This window comes from Aquila chrysaetos, chromosome 5 (assembly GCF_900496995.4).
Source record: "Aquila chrysaetos chrysaetos chromosome 5, bAquChr1.4, whole genome shotgun sequence".
NCBI classification, from domain to species: Eukaryota; Metazoa; Chordata; class Aves; order Accipitriformes; family Accipitridae; genus Aquila; species Aquila chrysaetos.
This window is the reverse complement of record NC_044008.1, coordinates 13,739,992-13,752,201: the sequence shown is the minus strand read 5'-3', so window position 1 is coordinate 13,752,201 and position 12,210 is coordinate 13,739,992. Positions and strand designations below refer to the sequence as shown.

Sequence of the window (12,210 nt, the reverse complement as noted above, 5' to 3'; positions counted from 1 at the left end):
GTACCAGAGTTTTAAAGCATATAATCACTATGTGATCAAAATGTGTTTCTTTCACAGCACGCAGCAGAAGAGGAACAAGCTGCAGCGCCCGGCTATGTCCACACGACAGCGGAACAACGCCCAACCGCCTACATCCCAGATGACGAATACAGTCTCCCATTGCCGCGGCCCTACGGCGCTCTGGCTCCTTTCAAACCAAGTGAACCTGGTTCAAATATGAGACATTTCAGAAAACCTATTGTAAAGCCAATTGAAATCTGACCAGACAGCACCTAAAGCAGGAGAGGCCATTACTGGTTGCTGAATCTCTAGGGTCAGTAGCATTTACACTGCACTGAAGGAATGTCCACTAGTGTTTAGCCAAATTCCGTATTAAAAACAAAAGTAGTTGTCAATGCCAGAAGCATAGCTAAATAGTTGGTGATTCAAGTTCCCTTCTCCTGACTAGGAGGAGCCTGGTATCCCAAATGGCAGTGCAGTATTTTAAAATATTAAGAAAAATGAGTGATCATTGTACTACGCTTACTTTTTTTTTTTTTGCAGGTGAAGTTTTATTGCATCTGATTATATTTTATAATACATTTCATTAAGAAGAAAAGGCTAGAAAATCTTCTCTTGTTATTAATATAATACGAACAAAGTCCCCAGTGCTTATACAAACGCACCACCATAGCTTTCTGCAGTCTGGGACTGGAGTTGACACTTGCCAGACAAATTCTAATTATATTGAGAAAAATACTCCTTCCCTCTATGCAGTTCTTGAGAAAGCTAAAACTCTTGCTCAGCTGATGGCAATGACAGGGGAATGACCACGAACTTGCTGAGTCGCTCCTGAGAACTGGATCTTTTTATTTCACTGGTAAGGAACTGGAAGCATCAGTGGAAACTGCTCAGAGAGAATATCAGAGGTTGCTATTGAAAACCTCCAAAAATCTGTATCAAATTGTCAATGAGTTTCACTAGTTTAATAGTCTGAAACTTTGACAAAGGTGGTTTTAAATCCAATAAAGACTGCAGAAACCCTACATGTCAGAACTTAAGATTTTCTCTGCATAGCAAACCACTATTATTACTATTTTAAATGAATGTCACAGTTCAGAATATAAAAAAACAACCCAAACAATACTGGTTCAGTTATACATAAATAAAAGTTGAAAATGAAGGAAAAACAATCTCCATTTCTTTTTGAAGCTGGGGCTTGAACTGTAGCACTAAAAGTTGTAAGGAAAGAATTCAGTAAAACTCTGTCCAAGCCACCATTAAGGTAAATTTCTAAAGAACTTTTTTCTTATCTTGTATTGCTTACAATATATTATACACATCTTAAAAAAAACCAAAACAAAACCCTGTCACAGGCACTTTAAGAAGATTATATTTTGCACTAATTACAAAACTGAATATACTAGAATCAAACTCCAAAGGCAGAAGTACCGTAAAATAACACATGACCACCATGAGGAATGAATACACCATTACTGATGCATTATATACAAAAAACTGATTCATCATTTGTTATTCTTACCTGCTTTATATAAGCACACCGAGAAATCATTTTATTAATCTAAATGAGTAAACAGGTACCACTTTCTTGTCACTGTACAATACAACTGGACTACCTTTTTCAGGATTGTCTATCTTGTTAAGATAATTGACATCAATACCAATTTTCACAGCAAGTTTTGATACCCGCTGTAGTTCCACTTATTTGACCATTTCAACATGAAACAATGAAACCACAGGTATCTTTCATTGGAAACCTGGGTTTGTGTCAGATGAATTCTCTAGGATTTTTCTAGAAGTCGGTGATTTCAGCCTTAATATGTTGCACCAAACAATATTTTGAGTAGCTTATATCAGTAATGGTGACTACACAAAACTGCAGATTATTTGGAAAACAACATGACATTTCAGTTTAAAACAAAAAAAAAGTTGGTTGCACACTTCTGTGTGAATACTTTTACATAAGAGTACCACAGTTAGCTTCCTTCAAGAACATGTTATTTCAGGAATATTTGAGGCCCAAAAATGTCATAGTGTGTTTGAGTGCCGTTTCCTCTACAAATCTTACATTAACATGATCTTGTTTTTCATATGGATGCACACCTAGAAAAATCATTGTGAGAAAGTTAGTATTTACAAAATCATAAGTGTTCTCATACACTTAGTCCTGCAGTCTGTTTAACATCTTGACCTACAACACTGAAAGATAAGGTAATAGATGGAACCGTGTTTTCATTTCCACAAAATATCTACAGCATTCAGTGGAGTCGTTTGGACGCTCACTCATGGCAGAAGCTTTCCTGTTAGTGGGATTTAAGCAAACTACAGACCATCCCTGCAGGCTGCTAGGAATTTCCATACTAATTCTACACTGGATATCCAAAACAAGATTTGAGCACAGTGGCTATGTTTGTGCTAGTACATAAAACAGACCAGGGCACACTCTCATATGCTTCTATATAGTTTAACTCTTCTTCCTCCCCAAATGGAATGATATCCATACATGGACAATCCTACTTTAGCCTGCAGGTCCTTATCCTGACTTCATTTTTCTTACTAGTGTAGGCATAGCCAGTAATGCTAAAAAATGTAATGCTTCCTTTAATGCACCTTGCTTTCTCAGTGGAATTAAAAAATCTGCAGATACTTAGGTCCATTGTATGAAGCAAATGCCCTAACCAATTTGAATTCAATTTCAGAAAAAGGAACAGCACTGAAATAAAAAATACCTGTTACTTCAGAGCCCCTCCTAATCTAGTGATGTGGATGCTGTTTTCTGAGGTGGAAGATCTGATTTTGGTTGCCTCTTGGCCACCATACTGTGTAAATAAGAAACAAGCCATTCTCCCTATTTGAACACAGAATAACAGCTACCACCACGCTGTGCATGAACCACGTTTCACTACCTGTATTCTGAAAAATGCAAGTTTGCCAACTGGATTCAACGCACAGGGGGTGTGGATGAAACGATATGGCAGCGACAAAGCCCCCTGACAACTCCCATCAGCAGAAGGACAACCAAAACTACATGTTCAGATATCACTGGAGTCTTAGAACTCAGTTATGTCAATCTAGTCAGGATATGACTGAGTGTGAGCATCAAAGGGTAACAATTACCGGTCTTCCGAAGCACAGAATTAACGTTACCTTGATTCTCTATCTCTGCCAACATATTAGTCAGGTAGTTAAGTGGCAAAAACTCTACAGGGACTGAGAGTCTCTCAGGGATAGGACTGCTAGACTGTAAGGAAGAATATTTCATGTTAGTTCACAAAGTCACACAGTGCCAAGTTTCAGTGTCATCTTTAGTGTGCTATAGTCTACAGAAAGGTCAGGAATCTCAACACTGTCAAAGCAAAAGATTTAAAAAAAAAAAAAAAAAAAAAGGCCTGTGTGCTCTTACCTGCCTGTTCCCCAGCTTCTCAAGCAAAAGTTTCACATATTTCCGTGCAATGAAATTAGCATTTATTGGATGATTCCAATACTGGCGGACCTTTTGACTGAGAGCCTAGTAAGCAAAAAACAAAACCCAAAAACCTGAGAACATAAACAGGACAGTGGAAACTTAGGAGAGGGAAAAGGAGAAAAAAAACCGAATCAAAATCCAGGCTGTAACACAGATGCTTTCTTTTCAGACACTAATGATAGAAGCCAAGATGTCATCATTTTTAGCCCTGGAGCCTTCCTTCCATAGCCAGTAACTAAGAGATAGCAATATGCTCCCAAAACATGGGAAACAATCAAAACCTTGCTACTCAGTACCCACTGAGCTACTCAGTAAGTTTCTGTCAATCAATCTGTCCCGTTACCTCCCTCCCACTTTGCATGTGTACTTAAATATTAATTGAGGCTTAAAATCACCGTTTATCCTTTACTGTGACTCTTTGGTTTAGATCCATTCTTCTCCCAAAGAATAACACAGATGCCCCATTCCTCAATGCTCTGTTCAGGATGGGGCTTCTCTCAGGCTCAGCCTAAGGAATCTTACAAAAGCAGAATGCCAACAAGGAGAGATACTGGGAACAGAATTTGCATCCCATTATTTAGGACATGGTCCTGGGAATTGATAACATCGATTCACATTCCCAAAGGCAAAAGAGATTCAAACCCAGATATCCCAAAGCTTCCAATCCTAACCAACAAGCAAACAAATATGAACACACTGTGCAATCAGCTGCACCTTCTGCTATTTTCCCTATCTACATCTTCCCCCACCCCCTTCAGTTGTATTGTAATACAGACTACTGAAAGAGTTCGTTTAGGAAAGGCTGGATAGTTTCAATGGTGCTTAAATACTTGCTTCTGATGCAACTGAAGTCATTTAGTGAATGTAACCTGCTCAAAATAGTCCCAGTCACCCCAAAGTGTCCTTTTTGGCAAACAAACTATTCTCTAAATTTTTTCCCAAAACTGTAAATAGATACAATAAGGCACTGAGTCTACCACGCATAACTAGCAGTACATGTCCCCTGAGGCCCTAACAGCTCAGCCCTTCGTGTCAAAGCGGGGTTGGAATGGCGTTCCCCACCCACCAGGCCTGGGGCTGACAGCTCAGAGGCCCCACGCTGACCCCAGCTCACCAACCCATGCCCAAAACAAGATACAGAGGACAAAGAACCGCCTGTGGAGTTCTCCTTCCCTTCCCCTTCTCAGAACTGCTGCCAGATAAAGAAGCCCTTGTTAGAGGAAAACTAAAGCAGCACTTCTGGCCATTTGAACTATATGTAACAGCCCATAATGAGCAAACAATAAGCAACTTATGTTGAGAAAAGCCTGTTCTACAGCAAGGCAATCCCCAAGGGGGGATCCCTGGTTTTCCTCTGCTCACTGAGATGTTGTGCTCCTCTGCAGTACTGTGGTGTGCACCAAGAACAAAAGGGGAAAAGGAGCAGTCAATCTGCCATTCTGCTGGAACTTTCAATGGAGCATCAGTAATTAGTTCCAGCACGTGGCTGAACGAGTCACTTTACCAATGGGCGAGGCTGGAAGATTTCACAGAGGGGGAGATCTTGTAATTCAATCCCAGCCACAGAGTTGTGGTATGATAAGATTTTACAGCTTTTGCTGTACCAGCTTTCGAGCATATTTGATAAAATGTATAAAACCAAATACAGAGGTCACAAGCGAGACAGACATTTGTGGATGCTAAAAAACACACACAAAACCCCCATAAATCCTCTTTAAACTCTATTAAACCCTTACTGCTTTATGCAGATGAGTACTCAACAGAACAGTGTCAGTCCTGCCTGATTCCTGTAGGGTACTGGAGACACTGTAAAACACTATGGACAAGTCTGTAATTTAAGTTATCGGGGTGCCCTACAGGTCACAAGCAGCAGATGGCGAAACTGTGGAGGTTCAGGTTATATCTGTGCCCTATTTGAATCACAGCTAAATCTTCCATTGGCTTGATCCTATGCACAGGGAGAAATTTCCTATCAACTCCAAAATCCAAGAAATTACATCCAAAGTCATTAGTTACCTCGGGAAGCCTCATGACAATACTGAACTTCAGCTTTTCATTCTTCTCAGTGTCATCCAGATCTATAAGGAGAAAAAAAATAAACACAAAAACCCAACAACAACAAAAAACCCCACATAACTAACACTTTCAACTTTCACTGAAGATGTTCTGAATAAATATAACCTTTGTAATGAAATGAAAATTTTCATTTTAAATAAGCACTATTAGGAGTATTATTTATATTTATACCATTTATATAAATATTTTTCTGTATATTTGTATGTAACTTCACCATTTTATGTAACAATTTATACAGTAATTCAAATCTGTTTTGACTAAGAACTCCCTGCATATATAATATTTCATTTATCAAGACCAGGCACAGATTAATACAGCATATTGTGTTGTCCCTTTTCTTGAACACCGGAGAAACAGGACATTACAAGGGAACATGGTTGCAGCTGGGATGAAATGCATTACTGTTGGAAAGTCTTATCATAGTGCTGCTGCATCCCAGGAAACTTATGCTACAGTTCTCTCTTCCTCCCTTCCGATCTAGAACAGGCAATAAACGTGGGTGTGATGCTAACTGTGCCTGCAACTGCCAATTTGTCCCACTCCCCATTTCATTCTGAAGCCTTAGGCCCCAGTCATTGCCACCATACGAGTGCTAGTTTGTCCTAAGCCTCCTTTGCGGAAACAAGCTACTTAGCACCTGCTGAGAGGAAACCACATACAGAACATGATCTGCTTTTGATGACTACACAGGTTCATACAGAACTTATTTTAACTCCTGCTTTTAGTTAACATTATGACATATTTCGAAGACGTCCATGAGCTCAACATTTACTAAAAATATAGGGATGCTGGGCCAGGTAGCCTTTTGTTTGCTTATTTTGAATTACTTCCTAACTCAGAGCTTCTAGCCATTTGCTAATCCCAGCACTAGGATCATCTTGTTCCAAACATAATTAAAGCAAAAGCTGAGGACTGGATAGCAGACTAACTTCCTTACTCATATGTCTGCACTTTAATAATCACAGAAATCCCCCAACAAATTCTATGATGAGCTTTAGTATTCACTTTTCTAAGAAGTCCCAAGTAGAAAAATTATAAGCTCAAATTCTCCCCAAACAGGTACTTTCTTTGTTCTTTGTCAATCACATAGTTTGAGCCCTAACTTTCTCCTTTCAGCTGGGCAACACCATCAGGTACAGCCCTCACCGAAACAACACTCTGTGAGAAGAGCTGAGTCTCCTGGGCGGTAAATCCTGTGTCTGAGTTTGAACGGCTGAAAGGACAGCACTCCCAATTAGCTGGCTGGTAACAAATGAAATGCATGAAACTCACTGTACCTTTCAGCAATTTCCCAACACATGTTTCTGTCAAATGCAAGACTCCAGTATCAATATAGTGCAGAAGGGTATGCAGAGGGAGACATCGAACACCAAGCCCTAAGTGCAGAGTGTGAAAACCTATGAAAGAGACACAAACTTTTTTGGCGCAACAATTTTTTTTTTTTCTTTTTTTCTAAGTCTGTATTAGAGACTGGCATTACTCTAGCTAAAGCGAACACTGTCCTTAACTTGTGTTTCTAGTTAGTGAGGAAATCAGTTTATCAAATGTCATGTAGTCTTATTTAGGCATCCTTTAAGTCCTCTCAGGTACAATCCTATCAGAAAGAGTAAAGCTAAGGGGACTGAAAACAGTTATTATAGTCATACACAATCATTAAACATCTCCAAGCTGTTGCCTTGTATCTGAATTGTTCTATTAATTTGTCTTTTATCTCCCTCTTTCCTCCTGATTAATCAAAAACTGAGGCCTCACCACCCACAGTATGTGGCTGCCACCCACACATTCCCACAGGCAGCGTTAAGACTTTAGCTCCTCACTTAACATCAGCCAGATGATGGTCTTGTCATCACGTGACACCATTTGCGCCCACACAGTGTAAGTCTGAGGGACAACCTCATACCAAAAACAGTTTCACAGATTGAAGACAGATCAGGAAATACAAACTAGAAAGATTCAAACAGAATCTGAAAGCATTAAGAAGTTAAGAAGTATTTCTGTAACAAAAATTAAGCAAGTGTTTTGAAAAGACTAAAAGCGATTATGAGGAGCTCTAAGAAATGAAAGTCAACTATCAAGATCAGCTCATCCATCAAGGCTAGAGGTAATCCTTTCAGGATAAAACTGAAAAATATTAGCAGGGCAACAGCATGAGAAAAACCACGCTTTTTTTCTCCTCCAGGATACGATTTTCCCTCATAGCCCGTGACACTAAAGTCCAGTTGTCTAAGCAAAATATATAAGTGAAAAGTCTAAATCTTAGTTCTGAGTTAAGACTGTGCCCAAGCACTTCACTGGAAGCTGAAAACAGAACTAAACTACTGGTTTGTTGTCCCTATCTGGAGTAACTATTCAGTTTTGTTTACTTCCCTTGCACGTGTTTATGGAGGGTCTTCCCCTCTGTAACTGTCTTGAACAGATTTCAATACTGCCAAAGCTAACTTGACACATCTGCTGCAACTAGGGCTCTTCTGGGAGGAATTCATAGCATTGCTCTCCTCACTTACGATTAAAACAGCAAACCACAGGACTTACCAGGAGGTAAAGGCATGCACATGCCACTTGCTGCTTCCAAAATCCGACTCATAATGTGGAACACGGCAAACTCTCCTGTACTTCCTCTCTCATCACTGTATTTAACAAAGTAGCAACATATTAGGAACCTGAGATGCCCACACTCTCCTGAAGATATGGTCGGTTTGTTGTACTACATGTGCACTAAATGCATGCAATTTGGGTGAATTGCCATGGGATGCTATCTTTTTTACTTAGGTATCTATCACCTAACAGCACCAGCTGTTCAATGTTGACACGCAAAGTCTCTGTGGTATCCCCTTTCCCCTTCCCCCATTACTGCATATTTACAAGTCTCTCAGCAGTACCCAGTATCAACAGCAATAAGTGAAATATTTTGAGTGCTGGTATAAGTGACCTGGCTTTTACAGGTGTTCAACATCCACTACCCAGCTTGAGACCACTGTGAACTCAGCAACTTTGAACTCCAGCCATAAAACTGCCTGTATGATTAATATTCATGTTGGCTTAAAGAGGGCCAGCAGAATCATTAGAGAGTACATGACAGTGATACTGACTTTCACAGTAGAGTAAGCACTGACTGCTCAAGCAAATAGTACTGTTGAAGACCAAAATTATTATGCCCATATTTTAAAAGGCCGGCTGAAAGCTTTAACATATGACTTGCTCACAAGCAGAAGATGCAGGAATGAAGCTGGTATCTCCTCCAAACTTCTTTCATTATTCGATGTACCAGATTCAGCTAAAGCGAAAAAGAAAAGACTGAATGTTTCTAGGAGCCTGTGTACAGCAGGCACTTGGCCTTCATTCATTCCACACATCAGTTTATTTTAGAAACTTATCATGAGACTCCTACTAAGACTTCAGTATTTATCTTTTTTTTTTTCCTAGGGGCTTAAAAAGTAAAATTGATTAGAATTTGAATTGTTACTGAATTGCCCCATTCCAGAAGGTTAAAGTAAGTACTTTAAGCTCATCATAGCACTGTGCAAGACATACACCATCTTAATACATCGTGCTTCTTGGGGATCAACCGATCTCACACTCTTGCATCAAGTTCTCAAAGATCTGTTTGCCATAAAAGCAAAAACTGCATGTCCAAGTGGCTGAGCTTTTGGCAAGGAAAGGTCCCTAGGGCCCAGACAAAACTGGATGATGCTGAAGACAGCAGAATACTCAGTTTGCTGAAAAAAGTCTGCAGGAGGAATCACAAATCTAGTCCTGGCAAGGAGGAAAAATGAGACAAGCAAATGCCTCTCCCTCTGTTGAGTTTCTTTTTTGTCCAAAGTCAAGTACATCAATCCCTTGGCCCATATTGTCGCTTCTTTGTGCTTCCAGACTGACCTCCAGTACAGACTGTCAGCATACAAAAGCCACAAGCCCTGATCCCCCTTGGGCCTTCTAAGCTTCTGCAGCTGAAAGAGAGAAACCACGGACGAAAGAGGTGAAATAACTTCCTTTTGCCAGCACCTCACGTTTGTCACGTGTAACCACTTCCATATCTCAGTAACAGAATTGAGACACTTCCTCTACACCTTTTAACTCTGGGCCTCGAAGTGCACTAATCAACCAATCCCAGGAAACTCTCCAGAAGCAAGTCTGACTCCTGCTCTGCAGAGAGGTGTCACGAGAAGTTACAAACCCCTCCCACCCTCCCGAGATGGCCAGAATCCAGGAATCCTTTTTCCCTGCTCTTTTCTCCTCATCGGCTCTGCCCTCTCCAACCTCTAACTTGTCACAGGCTCTGAGCAAGAGAGAAACAGGACACACAGGAGAGGTTCATATGCAAAGGCCAGAACAGGAATATTGGTCTTCAGTAATGCTCCTGAGTGCTCTCCTCTGTACCTTGGCCAGAAAGCTCTACAAGGTAGCACCTTTTCTCTCCACCACTCCATCCAGCCTTGCACAGCTACCTGATACAGAATAACCACCTAATACTTTCCATCTTCATACTCTCTGGATACAGTGGAAAGCTCCGGAAAGCTCCAGTTTAATCTCTCTGGAATATGGCAAGTTTTCTTCACTCGTTTTCCAGGAAATTAGTGATTTCCAGTTTTCAGAGAAGGGTCACAAGAACCGCACCTGCTACCAGAATGACTTTCATCTCTGGCCAGCACACAGGGCACAGCTAAGGCCTCTGCATTGGGAGCTACAGCTGGATCTGAAGATCAGTGTTGAGGTGAAGGGAAGGTTCTTAAACTCTGAAACCACCTCTTATTACTTGTGCAAAAATTGTTTTCACAGGTATGATCCTCCAGAAGCAATATTCTTTGCTTAACAATACAGCAAACTGTACAGCTTTCACAGGGTATAGAAAGATAACTTCTTAAGTCATAGTCAACCTAGCTATCACAACATACTTAAACCTTAAATACATGCATGCTTGTGATATGACACCCTCACCAACAGCACTACTCACTTTGGAGATCAGCATCTAGCATCTACAAAGGACATCGTAGAAAAATACATACAGAAAGAGAAGCCATATCTCAAACTTTTTTCAGTATATAACACACAGGGTAACATGCATGAGAGAAAGGAAACATTATCTATTTTATCAAGGGAGTACAGGCAGCTGCATCTCCAAGGCTAGCAGCAGGTCTCTGGGGGAACCAAGTTAAGAGCTAAAGCCATACCTTCACAGAAAAGCCATTTTTTATTTAGTAACAAAGACGTATAATATTAGGTTTTTCTGGGCAAGTATCAGAAGCCATTTCCCTTGGAGTGCTCTAAACTAATGAGAGAACACATGATCAACAGTGAGACAGTGCATACAGTACGGCCTAGGCTGACACTTGCAAAGCACCTTGCTGTCTTGAAACATCTATGTTTCCAGGCAATGGTGCTGAGTAGACTGAAGTTCCACTAAAGTCATTCGGAACCACAAGTGCTCAGCTCCTGCAGCTGTTTCTACAGGAAAGACATAGCGGCAGCGAAAGAAAAGAATCGGAAGCAAAGGAAAAAAGGGAGTGAGACAAGGTCTTGCTGTCTTCCAGATCCCCTCCTGTGCAGGGGATACAAGGCAGTCATCCTCCTTCTGAGGAAACTCAAATCCAAATGGTGTCTGTCTGCTTTTCCTCTGCAGTTGAGACCACATCAGATGATAGCCAGCCACAGACATGAGCAAAAAAAGGTGCAGCCACTTTCAGAGAAATTTCAGTAGTTTGTTCTGGTCTGCCTCCCTCCTGTGCCACAGGTGGTCTGTTCACTCTGCCTCCCCTTCTGCTTGCTGTCAGGGCAGCAAATGTTATGTTGTCCCTGTAAGTTATTTCCCTCCCTTTCCTGCCCCACTGAAATGAAAAGAGTGAGAGGAAGAGATACGGAGTAAAGCTAAGATAAAGTGATAGCAGGGGGAAGAGAGAATATGGACAAACATGCAACTACTGCAGGCTAGGTGGCATGTGGACTGGTAACCAGGCATACTCGGGCTCTGCAGACCTCCTCGATAAACAAGGGAATTCCCACTGAGACATGTCATTCACACTTGCCCACGTTACTTCTCTGCATACAAGTACACACAGGTCTCTGACAGCAACCAGCCACTAGTCTGTTGGTTTATGAGAAACTGCCAATGCTCCCATGTCTTGGCTACTTCAACTTCAGCTGCAAGTGATTTATACAGTGGCTACACACCACAGAGCCTTATTCTCAGCCACTCCTTTGCTCCTGAGTGTAATAAAAAAGTATTTTATGAAAGCAAACAGACAAGCAAATAATTTCGAGTCTCTTCCTATTTCATTAGTTTCAGTAGCTCAGCTACACGCTGCTGATTTTACAGAAAACTGTTGCAAGAATCAAAGCAATTCATTCCCCTGAAGAACTTCCAAACATTTAGTATATAGAAAGGTTTAAGATACAGAGTTTCTGATGAGGATTAGGGGAAACCCAAGCCTAATAATGAAATAATTTCTAAATATTTCCAAACAGCACCTAAGATGCACTGGCCAGAGGACAGAAGCAGTTTTTAGAGACATATTTTCTTTGTTTATAGCTTTTCTAAGAATGAGAAGTCTGTAAATTGAGTTGAGAGAATTCTTACTTTTAGTGACATTAAAAAAAAAAATTAATCCTGAGAGTTTGCTGATGGGGAGGGCTGAGATTTGGTTTGATTGTAAGATTTAGTCTACAATAGTTTA

The 12,210-nt window shown here is 40.7% G+C and overlaps 2 protein-coding genes across 10 annotated transcripts in view; one reads left to right on the top strand and one right to left on the bottom strand.

The window, feature by feature from the left end:
- Window positions 1–544, top strand: part of CCDC146 (coiled-coil domain containing 146) — an 82,180-nt gene extending 81,636 nt beyond the window's left edge. For all 4 annotated transcript variants that reach the window (XM_030013559.1, XM_030013556.1, XM_030013558.2 and 1 more), the window contains one exon: window positions 58–544. In XM_030013559.1, the coding sequence (XP_029869419.1) occupies window positions 58–261 (204 nt within the window). In that variant the 3' untranslated portion in view covers window positions 262–544. The remainder of the gene's footprint in view (window positions 1–57) is intronic.
- A 285-nt stretch (window positions 545–829) lies between these two features.
- LOC115341141 (gamma-secretase activating protein) overlaps window positions 830–12,210 on the bottom strand; it is a 47,729-nt gene continuing 36,348 nt past the window's right edge. For all 6 annotated transcript variants that reach the window (XM_030013561.2, XM_030013563.2, XM_030013564.2 and 3 more), the window contains 7 exons: window positions 8,746–8,816; window positions 8,075–8,169; window positions 6,820–6,939; window positions 5,483–5,544; window positions 3,404–3,508; window positions 3,148–3,241; window positions 830–2,103 (listed from right to left, as the gene is read on the bottom strand). In XM_030013561.2, coding sequence (XP_029869421.1) covers window positions 2,003–2,103; window positions 3,148–3,241; window positions 3,404–3,508; window positions 5,483–5,544; window positions 6,820–6,939; window positions 8,075–8,169; window positions 8,746–8,816 — 648 coding nt within the window. In that variant the 3' untranslated portion in view covers window positions 830–2,002. The remainder of the gene's footprint in view (window positions 2,104–3,147; window positions 3,242–3,403; window positions 3,509–5,482; window positions 5,545–6,819; window positions 6,940–8,074; window positions 8,170–8,745; window positions 8,817–12,210) is intronic.